At 34.8% G+C, this 17,994-nt stretch overlaps 1 protein-coding gene across 27 annotated transcripts in view; it reads right to left on the reverse strand.

The window, feature by feature from the left end:
* Positions 1 to 17,994, reverse strand: part of MCTP1 (multiple C2 and transmembrane domain containing 1) — a 395,240-nt gene that overhangs the window by 231,071 nt on the left and 146,175 nt on the right. For 15 of the 27 annotated variants that reach the window (XM_069590168.1, XM_069590162.1, XM_069590153.1 and 12 more), the window contains exons 5-6: positions 13,711 to 13,816; positions 5,220 to 5,258 (exon numbers count right to left, since the gene is read on the reverse strand). In XM_069590168.1, coding sequence (XP_069446269.1) covers positions 5,220 to 5,258; positions 13,711 to 13,816 — 145 coding nt within the window. The remainder of the gene's footprint in view (positions 1 to 5,219; positions 5,259 to 13,710; positions 13,817 to 17,994) is intronic. The other 12 variants (XM_069590160.1, XM_069590155.1, XM_069590149.1 and 9 more) reach the window with 1 other exon arrangement.

Raw genomic sequence — 17,994 nt, forward strand, 5'->3', positions numbered from 1 at the left:
GAAAGAGGCAATGTCAGCTCCCCAGAGGACCTGTTCCATAGCGGAAGCTTGGTACTGCTTTGTCTTTTATTCTTTTTAGAAATTTTACCTGGAGTCTTTCTCATACATGTGTGTGTGTGTGTGTGTGTGTGTGTGTGTATATGTATATAACATATACATGTACAAATACATGCATTGTCAGCCAGGGCTTATCAACCAGTCCTTAAAAAATTATGATTTAATTTCATTGTAGACATTTTGGGGGCTTTAAAACCAACAAATCTCCTCCCAGTCACACTTTACATACACACACATACACACATCTATCTGTATCTAACATATACGTGTTAGATGATATACATTATATGTTCACACATGAATCTTTGAATTAAAAGGCCATGTAATCTGTGAACGAAACTTCATCATCCTGGAGTCAAGCTATTTCAGTTCCCTCTTTTTGATCAGTCCAGAAAGGGTCCAGAAAGCTTATTTGGTAGCACACATTAGCAATGTGAAAGCCAATCTATGATCCCACAATCAAACATCTTAGAGTGAACACACAGGTGTCATGGAATCCACTTTCTCCTTAAGATTACATTTTGGCATTTCACTTTGTGCCAGCTCATCCAGATTCTCCCCAAAGGACTCCCAACATTTTAAAAATTCAACATGAGGGGTCAAATAAATGTAATGCTCTTGTTACAGCAAATCCCTGTAGTTATGAATTACAATACATAAAAATGTATGATATTTTATACCTCTGGGAAAACATTGCCAGAAATAGCAAGAAAAAAAAAATCATCTCAATATAAAATTTAATTGCAGCTCCATGTATTTTGAGGCGATAACCTAATATTTACTGGCATTATGATATCTCTATTTTAAATAAACTTATTATGAATTTTAGGAGTATAATTAATTCAGATAAAAATATAGTCCTTTATAATACAAATGTTCATGCAATTTGCCCTTTGTTTATTGTTGAATTGCAGACTCTAAGAAGTCTTAATTATGAGGTTGACTTTATAGAAATTCCACATAAGAAAAATTTGGGAGTAGAGATAGTAGAAGAGTAAGAATTTTTAAAAGAATTTTATATTTCCTTCAAAAACATGTCAGCATTCCTTTTTTTCAAAGACATATACATAATCATTAGAAATGAGACACCAAAGAAAAGCCATTTTGGTCATTCACAGTTGAGAAAGTAAAAAATCATTAAAGTTTTCATTTTTGCAACTTTTTAAAGATCACCCTCTATTTATTATCCAGATATAAGGTCTTTATAAAAAGGACATGGTAATTGTTAAATAATGACTTTTTTTCCCTACCATGTCTGACTGACTGTGTGAGATACTTAAAAATGTGTTAATCTGTTTCTCTACCATTTTTTAAATTAAAGCACTTAGAGGTTTTCACTGATGCATTTTTAATGTGTCATCCAAGGTGTCAGGTTTAACTACGCCCTGCAGACTTACAGAGTTGAAAGTGTTCTCTAGTTTAAATTAACAATATCCTTGCCAAAAGTCTTATTATAAATTGCCTCATTCAACCAGTGAATAAAGTGTTTTATAGTTCATTAAAATTATGCTAAGTGATTAAAATAAAATCTTTATAAAAAAGATATTACTAAAAAATAAGCTATCAAGTAACAAGATATGCTAATGAGACATCATCACATAGTCGTATTATTCAAAGGATGAACTCTTCTTAAAACCATTTTAAACTGTTATTGTTGAGAACAGAATTTGCAATGTGTATATCTTTATATCACAATGGTTATTTCTCATAGAATTAAAGTGATTTATTGAAAGCATATGTTCATTATTACTCTCACTGATAAACGTATTCTTCTATGTTAAAACACACACAGACACACAATGTACTATAAAATCATTTCTGCTTGCCATTTGACAGAGGCAATTATTTCATTATTGATTTTCTATTTTTTTGTTTGACCCCACAAAATGAATTCACAAAATTCATATACACCTTCTCTTCTGCGCTCATGAAGCTTTCTTGTTGAATAATTTAGCCTTAGAATAAATTATCAATGATAAGCTTCTTCTAAAGAATAAAACATTACAATAACTCAAAGCATCACTATTTCTCTGCCAAAACGCATCTTGTCACCTACATAGAAAACTTTGGCCAGGATAATTATCCAGTTGCCCAAGTTTAGGGAGTTATCGATCCCTTTCTTCTTAAAATAATATTTTCCTACAAAAGCTTAGTGTGGGCAGAATTAGAAATGTGCACAGTGGAAAGTATGCCTTGTGGAAAAACCAGAAGGAGTGTATTACAGGATACTACTATCCTCAGAAAAGGAAATACTATGGAATTCATAATTGTTTAATGGTTAATATACAGTTCAAATATAACACATATTTTACCACTCTTCCTTTCCGGAGGTAAGTTTAGGCATAGTTTTTCCCTACTCGTTATTAGATAGTAATACATATATTCCAAATAATATATAAGTCTGTCCTGAACTATAATTACAAATTCTCTGTCCTCAAGTCGGCTCTTTACCTCTCTTGCTTTCATTAGTAAATACAGCCCCACATTGTGTGAGTTTCACAAATAATGAGATGTCTATTGAAAGAATCTGCCATTGGCAAGACGATGAAAATGAGCAGATATTTAAGTAATGAGAAATTCCCTGAGCTGATGAACGTATACACTGAGGAGATGTGCATATTAAAAAAATAACAATGTCATTTTAGCTCTTCCTTGCCTCGCTTCCATGGTTATATCATTTCTGAAAATAAAAAGAAAATAAGCAAAGGAGAACTCCATATTGGAGAAAATATCTAACAACATTATCTGACTATATGTAAGTCTTCACCACGAAGTATATAATTCTCAGATCTTATCTTCACCAAGGGGGCTTAAAAACAGACTGAACTCTGTCTATAAAAGCAGACCTCAGTCCCATAAACCAAGATTCCAAAGAAGAAAATGACCTGTTTATATGAAAAATTCACCTTTGAATTTGAGTACAGTTATATCACATGTAAAAATACCTGTATTCAAAAGTCATCCAAATAAATTACATCCTCTTTCCAAAAATTAAAGAGGAAAAATCTTTATTTACACAGGAATCTTCATAGGGAAAACACTGAAATCCTTAGAAAAGGGATGCATTTCCACAACACAGTAACACACATAACAACAACACAGTACAGTCATTTGTCCCCGCGTTTCTCAGGAAGGACTTTACTTGAACATCATCCTTGCTCCTTCCATGCCTGGAGGAAAGAACTGGGGGAAGCAGTCGCCTCGTGTGTTAAGGAGAGCGGAGGAGGTGGTAACTGAAATTTCACACTTTTCCTGGATTTTCAATTTAACACTCTGCTCTTGTAACACTAAGATGACTATGGCACATATTTTAAGGGACAGTGACAATTTGAATGAATTATCAGGTATTCAGTATGTTCTCACAGGAAAAAAAAACAAATGATTTTCTTCTACTCAGCATTCACTGTCCCCATTAAATTTTATAAAACTGAAAATCCCTCAGGCTAAAAACCCCAAAGCTATATTATTATATACACTAAAAATAATCTACCAAGTACCCCAATGAGTGCAGTTAGATACAGGGAGTTCTGTATCATCAGTGTCAAGCTAGAAAATAAACCAGTTTGAATGCACAATTGGATTGTTAATGCTTAAAAACTCTAAGAAATTTAGATATGAAAATAGTAAAGAATAGATGTTTATTATTTTTTGTGGATCAAAATAATGTATTTATGTTGGCTTAATTTATCCTTAAAACTAAATTTAAATATTAATTAAATAAACTATTTGAAGAAGAATCTTTATTCTTTTATATTACAATGAAATAGATTATTCCTTCTAGTTAATACTCAAAACTATATAATATCTTGCTCTAGCATTATATCTTAACTACAACTGGAAGAGAGATATTGCTATGTATTAATGGATTACAATGTTTTTACACAGATACAGTATAATGTAGACACAGAATGAAGAAAGTCAAGTTACATGAATTTTAAAACATATGTATCTTTAATATAATACTAATTTTGAAGTATAATTACAAAGAAAAAAGTGTAATACAAATATGAACAGTGCAAAGATTTCCTTAAGATTTTTGAAATTTTATTTTGGCCAGGAGAAAACCTAGTGAACACTAGGTGAGAAATATTCAGCAAGTTTCCTTAATAAATGTTTTTAGTTTTATTAAAATGATAAAGGTGATTTTTAACGTGGACCTGACCTTTTTATGATCCAAATTATCTTTTGGCTGCTAATTCTACAATAACCGGGAAGAACGTTTTCACAGTAAGAAATTCTGGTTAAAGCAAATTATGACATTACCATAAATAATCATGTTGCTATAAGTATTTTCTTAATTCACAATAATGAAAGTGACAAAATTAAAGGAAAATTTAAATAATAGCATGATTCAATCAGAATGGAAGAAAAAAGATCGTTATGTTCCAGGGTCTAAAAAAATAAGTCACTATTCAAAAGGAGTACCGATTTTTTAAAATAGAAATTTGAGCAAAAATGATCTTTACAAATAAAATTCTTTAGATTTATTCCAAGGAGTAGTCATACAAACGTTGGTTTCATCTTGCTATTTATTTGTGTACAAAAGTGGTACCACCACTGAACAAATTAGAAGCTTAGAATAGATCTTTTATATTTTACAAGTTATAGGAAGAGCCAGGGCTTGGTAACTTATAAGAACTATAAACTCCTCTCGCTCCCACGTGCCATTTATTTCTTGAAGTGAGAGGAGAAGCAATGACAGAAAACTGTTTTCATTATGCACTTCAAAGATGAAGCAATAAAGGGATTTTTGAGTTTAGAAAACCTCAGACTTGATTTTCAGTGAAAGAAAACAGTAGATATCATGGATATTCCTCCTCTCTGGAGTTGTCCCTACCCTAGCACCATTATTTTAAACCTGATCTGGAGCAAAGGCATTTTCTAGACCCTGTGGTGCCCAGAACAGAAACCAGATGCTGAGAATGATGCTCAAAAGTGACCCAAGATTAGCAAGAGGATGGTTTGGATGTGATTGATCAGAGTGATTTCTATTTACTGAAAAAGCATCACATGATTGGCTTAAAGTTCATGGGGAAAAAAAGAAAAAAGTGAAGGGTGATGAAATTCTGAGGTGTAGTTTGAAGAGGTATGAGAGAGCCTGGGAAAGCAGCTGATAGTTCTTCTCAATGAGAAAAGCTGAAAGATCACATGCTAAGCATTACCTTACTTGATCTTTTCCAACTCTTCCTCATTAGCATTGTCTGTAAATGAAATAAAGCATTTTCATTATCTTATCACTCAAGCACAGGTCAGGGCAGCCAATTGTTTTTTGGAGGGAGCTTAACATTTAAACAGCAAATGGTTTCCAGCAACAATTACACAAGACAAAAACTTTTTTTTCTGGTACACACAGCTAGAAGAAGCACCTTTAACATTCAAGCAGTCTTTCTGGTAAGAGTTCATTTGCTTTATCCTTTTGTACAAAGGAATGGGACAGTATATTTTAAATAGAATGGAAAATTTGAAATATCTTATTGACAGGAAAAAAAATGCATTGCGTCTTCCAATTAGCAATTGTTCCTTTTGGTAGTGGAGGCTGAGGATGTATCATGACTTTACTGGGTATATAATAATTTTCCTCTTTAAACACATTCAGTCTGTTGCAGTGATGGCGTCTTAGATTTGTGTCTGCTTCCAGTTAGTCTGTAATTACATCAGGGTTTTCAAATGCTTTCAACTGAGAAAGAGTGCTGCGTATTGTGATGGGTATTAGTGGATCTTCCTGCTAAATGTTTAGCCACTTCAGATCCTTTAACGTTTTTTCACATCATAGTAAGAGGTGTTATGACTTCAAGTTTTCATTAAGTTTCATGGAAATTTGTGATGAGTGCCCAAGATCATTGGTCTCTCGCATAAAGTAACTCAAAAAAATACAATGACTTCTAATTTCCTCTCCATTTAAAAAGAAAAATTCTCGATGAACATTGAGGTATTAACTTCTGGATAACCTCCTTACCCTTGGCTTTATCATTACTGTTAAGGCAGATGCGGTAGGGACTAGGGAATATTTGGAGCAAAGAATACAGTTAATAGAAATGTTAGCTGTACTTGTATATCAAGAAAGAGCACTGGTGTCTTTTAAGAACTCTGTCTCCTTCAGCAAAATTCACTGTAAAGCAAGACCATTTCAGAAATCACTCACAAATTACAAAAATACAAAAAGGGAAAGATTTTACTATAAGATTAAGTCATTTAGAAGGCAACCTTTGGCTTAAACCAAGACAAAGGAATTCTGTAGAAGTTTAGCATAGGAAATGAGAAAAATCATACAATTGTCAAAGATAAGGATATATTCCTCTTTTACGTAGACAGTGGTTTATGGATTATATTCTCTCTATATACACTCTGAGTTAAATATTAACCAAAATATGGAAGAGAAATAAATTTCTCAAGTTTACAATAGTTCCCTATTTTTTTCAAATGGAGTAATGAACTGCAAAGTATTATATTTGTTCTAATTACTAATGTCCAAATTATTCTGAAGCAACAAACTCCACCATTGGGTTGTGGAGATGGATGTTTAATAGATGTTTGTTGCTGATGACAAATGAGTTATTGTCTGGGTCATCAGCACCACGATCATCACCATCACCACCACTACCACATTCTCCTCACCATTAAAGTCAATCGAATGTGAAATACTTTCGTGGAATGCCAAGTTTATCAAAACTGTCTCAGTTAGGAGTCATACTATACATGTTCAACTTTCTCAGAAAGAGTTTCAATGAACAAAGAATGGTAATTCCTAGGGACAAGTTCTTGAGTCAAATCAGGTGAGAATAATTAACATAAGTAAATAAAAAACTAAAATTTCTTACCTCGTGGCCATTTGTCATCATCAACTAGTCTCTAAGAATCTTACAAAGTTCCATTTTGTAAGAAATGCTGTCCTATGAAAAAATGGCTAAGAACACGAGAAGAGTTGAACCTCAGGGCAACACTCAGTGTTACACAGATTCACTACTCCTGGCAAGCCTACACGCCCTGACTCATAACCGCTGTGTGCAATTAACCTTTTACATGTAAAGCTAACTACAGGTTTGGTATTTTACAAAGTCAGTTTTACCAATAAGCTGCATGGTATTATTTTTCAGATTGGGATACTGATACAAACAAAAGGCGATTAATTTCCCCAAGTGTAAATAGAAAGATTGGGCAGTTACAGGGACTAATTCCTTATTTTCTGATTCAATCTCTAGAGTTCAGTTATAAATCTAATGACTCTCAAAATGACCCTGGATTTTATAAGAAAATTTCTGCTTCTTGAGCCAATCCAACCAGCTAACCAATGGGTTTAAGTAACTCAGTCCCAATTCTTTTTTTTTTTAGATGGTTGGGTGAAGGTAGATTCAATAAAACTGAAAACAGTAGAAACGTTTTTTAAAAAGTGAATTTAACAGACATACTATCAATATTAACATTGTTACCTTCGCTAACTGTGAGACATGTTAGAGAAGAAAGATTGGGGAATGTTAAAGATAGGAGATGAAGCAAATTCTAGAAAAATAAAATTTAGTTTTTGCTCTTTGCTCTTAACTTCAGCTGAGAAACATATGAATTTGTTTTTGAAAGTGCCATTATCTAATATTATAGTACAATTCAAACTCTTTATTAGCAACTCAACCTCTTTGAAGCCCAATAAAAGGTATAAGTACATTAAAATATGACTCTCTGAGAGTTGCAAAATCTTTTGTGTTTTTAGAGGTTTCACATTCTCAGCCCATTTTTTGTTTTTATCTTTTGTTGCAGTGATTTTTTAAGGCAATTACATGGCTGTTATAGATATAAAAAATCATGAAATGGCTAGATATTAAGGTACCTACATATTATAAAACACATGTATTGTATGTTTATAGATGGGTTTTCCCCAAATGGTAGGTTATGAAATAATCCAGAAAATTTTCAAAAATAAACTACCAAGAAAAATAAATTCACTAAAGATCAACTAAGGTTAATTCATATGTTTCTTAAAATTTTCTACTTTTTAGCTTTAGCCAATCTGTAGGTCTATGTTATCTAAGAGAGTGTGTAACACAAATTAACTCACTTTTATTCCACAAATTCGCCAATGAAGAAAGTTGTGGATTGAACTCTGCTAGAAAAAGAGCCAGAAAGAACTCAAACACACAATCAGACCAAAATACCATATATAGGACACACATGTATGTCCTGCATTCAAAACAGAATGACAGTTGTGCCATGCAAGTCATAAGCATGCCCCCAGGAAGACTTTGGTTTCTCACACACGCAACACTGACAATTAAAACACACACACACACATACACATATATATATGTGTGTGTGTGTGTGTTATACACACACACGAACATATACACATACATACATATATGTATCTGTTCACAACTGGGATTTTTTACAAAAGAATCATGACTCAATGGAGAAGAATTTAACATAAGTAACCATGAAATACTTTTGTTATGACTCATGTATATTTCTTAATTAGCTATAATTAGATATTGCATGTTTGACAGGCTTTAGAAAATAGAGTAGGCTGATAAGGTTTTCAACTTGTTCTTCATTTTTACTGAGTTCCAGAAGGAGAACTGTTCTCACAAGGAGAAATTTCTCCTGTTTACACAAGGAGAAATCATTGCAACCACGTGATTCATGAAACGTAATGTCAGTATTAATAGTGTATTAAACACAGGCATGATAATTAATTTAGAACTCTGAGCATGTTGTGATGCTAAGTCCTCTGTTTCCAGTTACTCATTTCTTCCCACTTTTGATAGGATTTCTGAATATGAATGTTCTATTTCCTATCTGATGGTTAGGATTTATTTGTCAATGGCTCTTGAAACTCATACTCTCCATTCTCCATGTGAATCCATATAAAATATTTAGGTAAGTTTTATAAACCCAGGCATAAGGATAAACATGTGCTTTTTGAACTAAGGCTTAAGTTCCAAAAGCTTAAAATAGATCATTTCTGAGCTAATAATCAAAGAGAACAGAACTCGTAATTTTGCTGTGAGAAGGTCAATGCAAAATCATCCTCTATTCCTTTCCTATGCATCATTCTGAATATTAAATGGAATTATGAAGCATTTAGTAAACTGATTCTGGTTTGCTGCATTGTGCATTTGAATTTCTCCAAATAAGATCTATTGTTAGGTAATTTGTGAAAGTTCAGCAAGTCATCTTCATTGCAGCAATACAACATATATTTCGGGCATATTAAATATTTAATTTGAAGGTACACTGGATAATTGAGTTGCTTTTAACCAAGAAATTTCTAATGTATTCCAGGTAAATATATTTAGCCAATGCTAGGCATGTTACCAAATGAAGAAAATACAGTGATGTGCTTCTAATTCACTGTCATCATTAGAAATCTCGAGACGAGCAGTGTAGACTGATTTTAGTCAGATTATCATTAATATAAAATTTAAGAGTTCCAAAGAAACATTAAATCATTATTTCCAATATTGTGTTTGTGACAACCTCAGGGATTTGAATATTGAAGGAGGAAACTTAAAATACTTTCCCTTGAACCTTTGAGGCATTCTATCAAATCCTCCTTGAGATTCATTTACAGCCTACTGAAAATCAACCAGGTACAGAGAGCTGGACTAGGTCCTAAGAGGACTCATCGTAAGAAAGGTAAGCAGAAACAGTAATTTCAAATATCTGTTAATACTTATAAATTATTATTTCTTAAACCAGGAGGGACAGACTATAGGATGGAGGCAAGGTGAAGTACAGTATGTCGAAGTATATTTTAGGTAGGAAAACGCATGTTGGAGAAAGCTTGGACTTGAGAGGAGGTGAGCTGTGTAGGAGTTTATATTTTGCTGGGACAAAGGTTACAAGTGAGGGAATGTGTGTTCCCTTGTTGGAGACGATTAAAGCCTTCCTCAGGAGTTTCCATTCCCATGTTAGAGAAATAGCCAGGGGTCACTGAACACTTAAAAGAAGAATAAAGAAGGAGTTATGCAACTTAGCATAATGTATATAGGTGGCCAATAAGTGGTTTTATTCAACAGATGCCTACAAATGACATTCATTCAGAGGTTCAAAATCTCCCAACTAGGGTCGCTTACCAATTTTAGAGACAGTAATTAATAAACAGCTCTAGAACTTCTCTATATAGACTAAAATATACAAAAGGGGGGAAGTACTAATTCATGTGTCTTTGACAGAAATTTTCATCATGCAAAGCATATGCACAGAAGCTGCAAGCCCAGTCTAGGAATCAGACTAGCCAGGATATTGGAGATCCTAACAGAATTTCCTATAGGGGACCTTTCATGCTTCCTCCCCTGCCCCTAACCCAGCTGCTTCTCAATAACCAACTCCAAGCTCCCAGCTATCGGTCCATCTACAAGGAGGACCAGGTCCTCCAGGTCTCCCTTCTCTCTGCTTCTCGGGTATTGCTGAGGTCAAGAGGGGCTTTATCAGCCAGAGGCCATCTCTGGAACAGGCTGCAACCACTGTGCCTTTTCTGAGGCACTGGGTGCTGATAAGCCACTTGCTTCTCTGGTGCAGCGGACAGGGCATCCAAAATGGGAAGGGAAAAGACACTGGTTTTCAGTTGCTGCAGCAGAAACAATCTAGTGCTATTTGGAGGTCTAAAGTAAGGCAACAAATGAAAAATACTTGGCGGGAAAAGATTTCTTCCAAAAAACTAAGTTAGCAAAAGAGATCTGAATCAAGAAAATGGCATGAAGATTTCAGGAAGAATTCTTCATGTTAAGGGTGAATGTGGCTGGACAGATACAATAAGGAGAAAGGAAAATGAAGAAAAGATACTTAACAATACCAGGTTTCTGATATGTTAACAGTTTTGTATGCCCTACCTGTTTCCTTTCCTATTCATGTTTGATAAACTACTGATGATAAGTAACCAGGCACTGTCATACTCTAAAATGATTTTTCCTAATTAGAAAGAAATGGTGCCTAAATATGTTTGAGCAGCAATGGAGATGGAAGGATTTTTGCAAGAATTGTTGAAGAAAAACTAATTTCTGGAACTACTCTATCTGTGCTATATTTCTGAGTAATTTAGAACAATTCAGCTGCTTCATCATAAAGTCTCTTGATACCAATTTGATCCCTTAAACCCTTAGTCTGATGTTCGAGTATTTACTAAATATTCTTTTAATGTAGAAAATCAGCAGACCCTTCATCATGAAGTCACCCAAATAACTAAAACAGTTGTATATATTTGGATCCTCAGTAATACTGCAAGTTTGAATGTTCTGGGGACACCTAAGATCTCAGGCATTCGGGTATTTTCATTTATGAAGTGTTGTCTTTCATTAAAGTAACAAAGCATCACCACACAAGAATATTTTGTCACCAAGTTTTGTTAATTTCACCGCTGATAGATAAACTTTTTCATTTCCTTCCATCTCTATGTAGGACAACTCTAATCTAAATCTCCATCATTTCCCACCAGAATTTTTAAAAACAGCTTCCTAGTTGGTCTCCAAACATCCATTCTTACTCTTTCGTCTCTTTTCTACAGTGTAGCTACACAACAAAAGGCAAATACAGTTATGCCACTTCCCATTTACAGACTTCTCAATGGCTCCCCGTTGCTCTTTGGGGAAAGATCACGAATTTTAACGTGGCTAACAGTCCTAATGCAGTCTGGGTGCCTCCCTTTCACTGTCATCATTCACTAGGATCTCCCACAGTCTGCTTCCATCCTTCTCTAAGCTCCAATACTCTTTCAGTTCTTGGAGTGCAGCTTGGTTTCCCTAGCTATAGAGCCTTTGCCTGTGCTATTTCTTCTGCTTCAAATACCTCCTCTGTTTCTGTTTGTTTCTTTGTTTTTTGCTTTTATCAACTCCTATTTGCACTTCAGACCTCGTGTCTCATTTGACTTCTTTAGAGAACGCTGTTCCCATGACTAGAACAAATTCACCTCTATTTTCTCTACAGAAGCACGTCGCTTCTCTTTCACGGCACTTAAAACAGCTGTCATTTTACATTTCCTTCTGGGATCATTTGATTTCTGAGCTCTCCACTGCATTTCAGTTCTACTGAATCCTAAAGGTCTAGCATGTTGTTGCTGTTTTAGTTGCTAAGTTGTGCCTGACTCTTTAGCAACCCCACGGGCTGTAGTCTGCCAGGCTTCTCTGTCCGTGGGATTTCCCAGGCAAGAACATTGGAAGGGGTTGCCATTTCCTTTTCCAGGAGATCTTTCCAACCCAGGAATCAAACCTGTGTCTCCTGCATTGGCAGGCAGATTCTTTACCACTGAGCCAGCAGGGAAGCTCAAGGGTCTAGCATAGGATTTAGCTCATAGTAGGTTCCTGATGAATATCAGGTTAATTTGAATAAAGGAATAAACTAATACTTATACTTTATTCCTGTGTATGGACTAGCCAGATAAACTCCTTGGTTTATACTGGGTGAAATATTATATTCTGAATTGGTGACTTTCAAAATGATGAGCTTTTATTTCTAAATGTTCGCTGTGAAAAAACATTTGCCCCCACGAGACTATGCCTATGAAGATACATACATTCTTTCACCATGCTAAGTTCTCAATGTAGCTATTATTAGATAGCAATTGTTCAATAAGAAAATTTACTTCTTCACTGAATAAAGGATAGAGACTTAAATCATACTTGACAAATATTATATATGAATAGGTGTGCTCATTGTTTAATTTTTAGAAAGGATAGAGAAAAGTACACTGCAAAAGGTGAGTTTCTCAATGAGTTTAAAACACTTCCTCATCTGAAACTGTAACTCACTATATTTACTTACAATCTAGGGGAAAATGCCACTAATATTAATACCTTTCCAGCAGAAAACATATACCAACTTTTATCATGCAATATTTTAAGACAGCAATACACACATTGCTGAAAAATTTTTTTAAATTTGCCTAAAAATTATTAAATATGTCTACTCTTAAAATATGTTACAATCAGAATTAATGAGAATAGCTCTTAGTACATGAAAGTACCCTGAGTCTAATAAATAATCTTTGGTAAATTGCAGCAGAAAGTGTACTGGCAAGCATATCAATGCAGGTCAAACCTGCTTATATATATATATTTTACCGTCACTTCAACAGTGCTGGAGTTTCTGTATCTCTTGTCAGTTTCTCATAGCAGCATGGTGTGCAAGGAAGTACAGACAGCCAAGGCTAGAAAATTGGTACTGCCAATATTGGAAGCCCACCAAGAAGATGAAAAGTACTCACTTATCATCCATCAAACAAATACCAGAAAGCAGCATTTCTATTGTAATTTCACCTCATTTTCCTTGTTATGGTACATTTGACAGTACAATCAAAACAGTAGGATTTGGATTTCTCTAGGTGGAATTCAAAATATTCAATTCACCAGTAAATATAATCCCTGAGTGAATACTATTGTTCGCTACAATATAACATGTCTGAAATTGGAAAATAAAATTATGGTAAAAGATGCAAATACGTCTCTTATTTACAGTAAGAGGTCCTGACCTAGAGAACAGAATAAGAAATTTGAATTCAAAAGACACGGTACACCTAGACTGCTGATACACAAGATACCCATAGAAACAAAGAAAAGGCCAGACTTTTCTTACGCTGCTTCTCTTTAATATTATCTCTGTGTTCAGAGAAGGCTCACAACATTCAAACAAGTGGGAGCAAGGAAGCTACAACCAGACTCTGCGGGAACTTACCACGTGTTCTCCTTCTTTAGGGGTAAGGACGACTGAGAGCAAAATGATTCCAAGATCATGGTCAGGATAATGGGGATCTTTCAGTGTTAAGGTCACATCCGTGGGCCTATGATATAAAATGTTAAGATATTGAGCATGCAGGAAACCAGCAGCAAAAGGCAGTCTACTGAATGAGAAAAGAGAGTTGCAAATGGTAACATCCAATAAGGGTTTAACACCCAAAATGTGTAAAGAACTCATATAATTGAATATCAAAAAACCCCAAGCAATTGGATTTAAAAATGGGCAGAGGACCTAAATAGACATGTCTGCAAGAAGGGACATGCACATGGCCAACAGACACATAAAACAATGCTCAAAATCACTAATTATTAGGGAAATACAAATCAAAATACAATGAGATACCAAAGAAGCAACAAATAACTGTTGGTGAGATTGTTGAGAAAGAGAAACGCTTGTACGCCGTTAGTGGAAATTCAAATTGGCGAGGCCACTATGGAAAATGGTATGGAGATTCCACAAATAATTATAAATAGAACTACCAGATGATCAAGCAGTTCCACTCCTGCCTGGGTATCTATCCAAAGAAAACAAAAATGCTAATTGGAAGAGATACAGGTACCCCTATGTTTATTGCAGCATTGTTCACAATAGCCAAGGTATGGAAGCAACCAAAGGCTCCACCAACAGATGACTGGATGAATAAGATGTGGTATGCACACACAAAGGAATGCTACTCGGCCATAACAATAACGAAATCTTGCCATTTGCAACAGTATGGATGGACTCGGAGGGCATTAAGCTAAGTGAAATAAGTCACACAAAGACAAATACTACATGATTTCAGTTACAGGCTGAATCTAAAACAAAGCAAAACAAATGAACAAACAAAACAAAACAGAAAGAGTCACAGATACACAGAACAAACGGTTGCCGGAAGGGAGGGAGCAGGGGAACAGATCAAATAGACGAAGAGGATTAAGATACATAAACTTCCAGTCATTAAATAAATACAGGGGATGTAATGTACAGCATAGAAAATATACTCAGCAATGTTGTAATCACTTGGTATGATGAAAGATGGTTACTACATTTATTGGAATCATTTTGTAATGCCTATAAATGTCAAACCACAACGTTGTATACCTGAAACCTATATTGTATGTCAACTATGCCTCAATTAAAAAAAATATATATACAATTTTTAAAAGGTTATAAACAGTCATTAAATGAATAAGCCAAAGTATATCTTATATCAACAATTTGTTATTTTTAAGAAGAAAAGTAATTTTGCCTTCCTTTAATTTCCTGGTATAGTTTTTGTTGTTATTAAAATACCATCAACATATTAAGTTATCCAATAAAATCATGGGCCAAATGGATAACTGGATTCACACACCTAAGTTTCAGTCCTTCATGGGGTTCTAAAATGTCATGGAGTTATTGCAAAGGCCAAGAAAGTACAAGAAGTACTGAGAAAACTGTAAGGTACATCTCTATGAGCTCTTAAACACACAGAAAGCAATAGTAGCTATTTTCTACAAATTTGAGTCCAACAATTAAATGAGGGTCATTTATTGACCTCTACCTTCCTTTTAGTTCTTCAGAATTTTTTTTTTAAGCCAAGAGTATGATTTTTTAAAATTTATTTTTAATTGAAGGATAACTGCTTTACAAGTTGTGTTGGTTTCTGCCGTACAACAATGTGAATCATTCTGCCGTACAACAATGTGAATCAGCTCTAAGTATATGTATATTCCCTCCCTTTTGAGCCTTCGTCCAACCCCCACCCACCCCACCCTTCTAGGTAGAGAATAATTAAAGTAAACGGATGAGTGGGAGAGGAGGAAAATATATAGTTTGCCTGATATACATTATAAACATACTTTGAAACAATGAATAGTGGTGGTTTAGTCGCTAAAATGTGTCTGACTCTTGCGACCCCATGGACTGTAGCCCGCCAGGCTTCTCCGTCCATGGGATTCTCCAGGCAAGAATAATGGAGTGGGTTGCCACTTCCTTCTCCAGGAGATCTTCCCGACCCAGGGATCTAACTCAGGTCTCCTGCACTGCAGGCAGATTGTTTACTGACTGAGCTACTAATACTTAAAATAATGCTTCTATTTTTGGCTATTTAAACCTATGCCTAAATACTGTTTAGGCTCAGAAATTCAAGGAAACCAACACTTAAAAGAGGTGATCAATACTCAGAAGGCTTCAGAATTAGAAAAGTATCTCTGAGAAAGAGATTATGAATTACTGAATATTACCCATAATAACTTTTGGAAAATAATGCAAAATATACCTTCAACTGACAATGTATAGGTAATATCTTGTTTCCATATTTTAATTAATACTGAAAAAAAGGGTTCATGTCCTCCATAAACCTAAGTGACTGTAGAACATTTAGCATCGAACTTGAATCTTGAAATGCTGGCAAATTAAGAATGTTCCTTTGGTTGTTCAATCATTTATTTATTTAACTCACAAAACAGGTAATGAACACTGTACTAGGTTCTGGGTAAATATCAGAGGTTAAGACCAAATATAAGATACTTGTCTTCATGGAGCTTAAGTTTTAGTGAATGATGCAGCCAGATTCTAGGCTTGGGGAAAGGGCTTGATGGGAAAGGTGGTCCAAACAAAAACTTCCAGTCCTGACTGCACTTCAGAATCAACTAGGAAGCTTTTAAAAAGAGCATGATTCTGAACTCTGCCCATGATGACTCTGGTTCTGTAGATCCAGCCTGGAGTCTGGAAATCTATATATTTACAAATGTGCCCAAGCAATTTGGGGGAACCACAGCTACTTTCCAATGCTAAGATTTTACAATCCTAGGCTACTCTTTCACATGATTCTTAATTCACTGATTCAAGGAATGATGCTGTGAGAAATTTGGATGGTTTTTTGATGTGAGAGGTTTTAACTGAAGCATAAGGAACCAAGCAAACAGTTACTATACATAAATTATAAGAGCTGTGATGCAAATTGTTCCAATATTAATTTTAGTTATAACTAATCATGGTTTGAGAGTAACAACTTGATCCTTTTAACAAATGCACATTCGTCACTATATATGTGTATAATACATATTTGTACATACACACATATTATATACACATATGTATACACACATGTCTTTACATGGGGTTACAATTTTATTTGGATCATTTTCCTATAATAATGCTTACATTAAAAAATTAACAGCAAAATCTTAATTACATTTCTATAATGATTACATGATAAAGATTTAAGAATATTTGCGATTGCTTTATGATGATTATCGTTTTCTTCAAAAACAATGGCACCCCACTCCAGTACTCTTGCCTGGAAAGTCCCATGGATGGAGGAGCCTGGTAGGCTGCAATCCATGGGATCGCTAAGAGTTGGACACGACTGAGCGAGTTCACTCTCACTTTTCAAAAACAATACCTTAATGCATTATACAGCAGCCTAAGTATTTATTTGCCTGCTATTGCTATCCATCTGCCTATACCCAAAAGCTGCTGATTTCTGTACACAGAATGCAATGACATACATGAACATGTGATGTTTTTAAAGTGGTAACGTAATGTTTAATTTGTTGGGAGGGGAGGGAATAGTCCACTAAATTCATAAAATAATGAATGTGGCAAAGTAAACATCAAATGCTTGTGTATAATCTTTGAATTTCTTTTTTAACCATCCCCATTTATTTCTAGTTAAAATATTTTTCAGCAATAATTTATATTTCAGAGCAAAAAAGAGAAGATTTTGCTTTATGTTAGTAATTTGCAGATCATTATTCAGGGTCTAGGGAGAAAATAACTGTGGCTTTTGGAGAGGAGTAGCACAGCCCATTCTAGCTGGAGGTGTTTCATGATAACTGACCACATACAACACCTTCAAGGACAGGCATGGAGAGGCAGAGAGCCAGCCACCACTGAGTAAATTGAGTAATGGCCTGCGCTAGATTCTGGGGTAGAATGAAGGACATGTAGGAAGTAAGGAAAAGGCTGCTCTTTTGTCCAGCGTGAGGCACAAATGACATTGGAAGACCAATTAGCTGCCATCATGCTCAGACTGTAACACATAAGGGTTCCATTATTTATTTCATTTACATGTAAAGTATAAAGTAGTGATCCGGCCCACTGCTCTGCTTTCCTGCTTTCCACTATTCCTCCTATATGACATATACGATCATCTAAAACATCTCTAAAACCACTAAAGATGAGTTCACAGCTTCCTTTGCAACCCATTTCAACACTGCTTTAGCCCTTTGAAAATCTACTTTTTCTTCTGTG

This window comes from Ovis canadensis, chromosome 5 (genome assembly GCF_042477335.2).
Source record: "Ovis canadensis isolate MfBH-ARS-UI-01 breed Bighorn chromosome 5, ARS-UI_OviCan_v2, whole genome shotgun sequence".
Taxonomy (NCBI): Eukaryota; Metazoa; Chordata; class Mammalia; order Artiodactyla; family Bovidae; genus Ovis; species Ovis canadensis.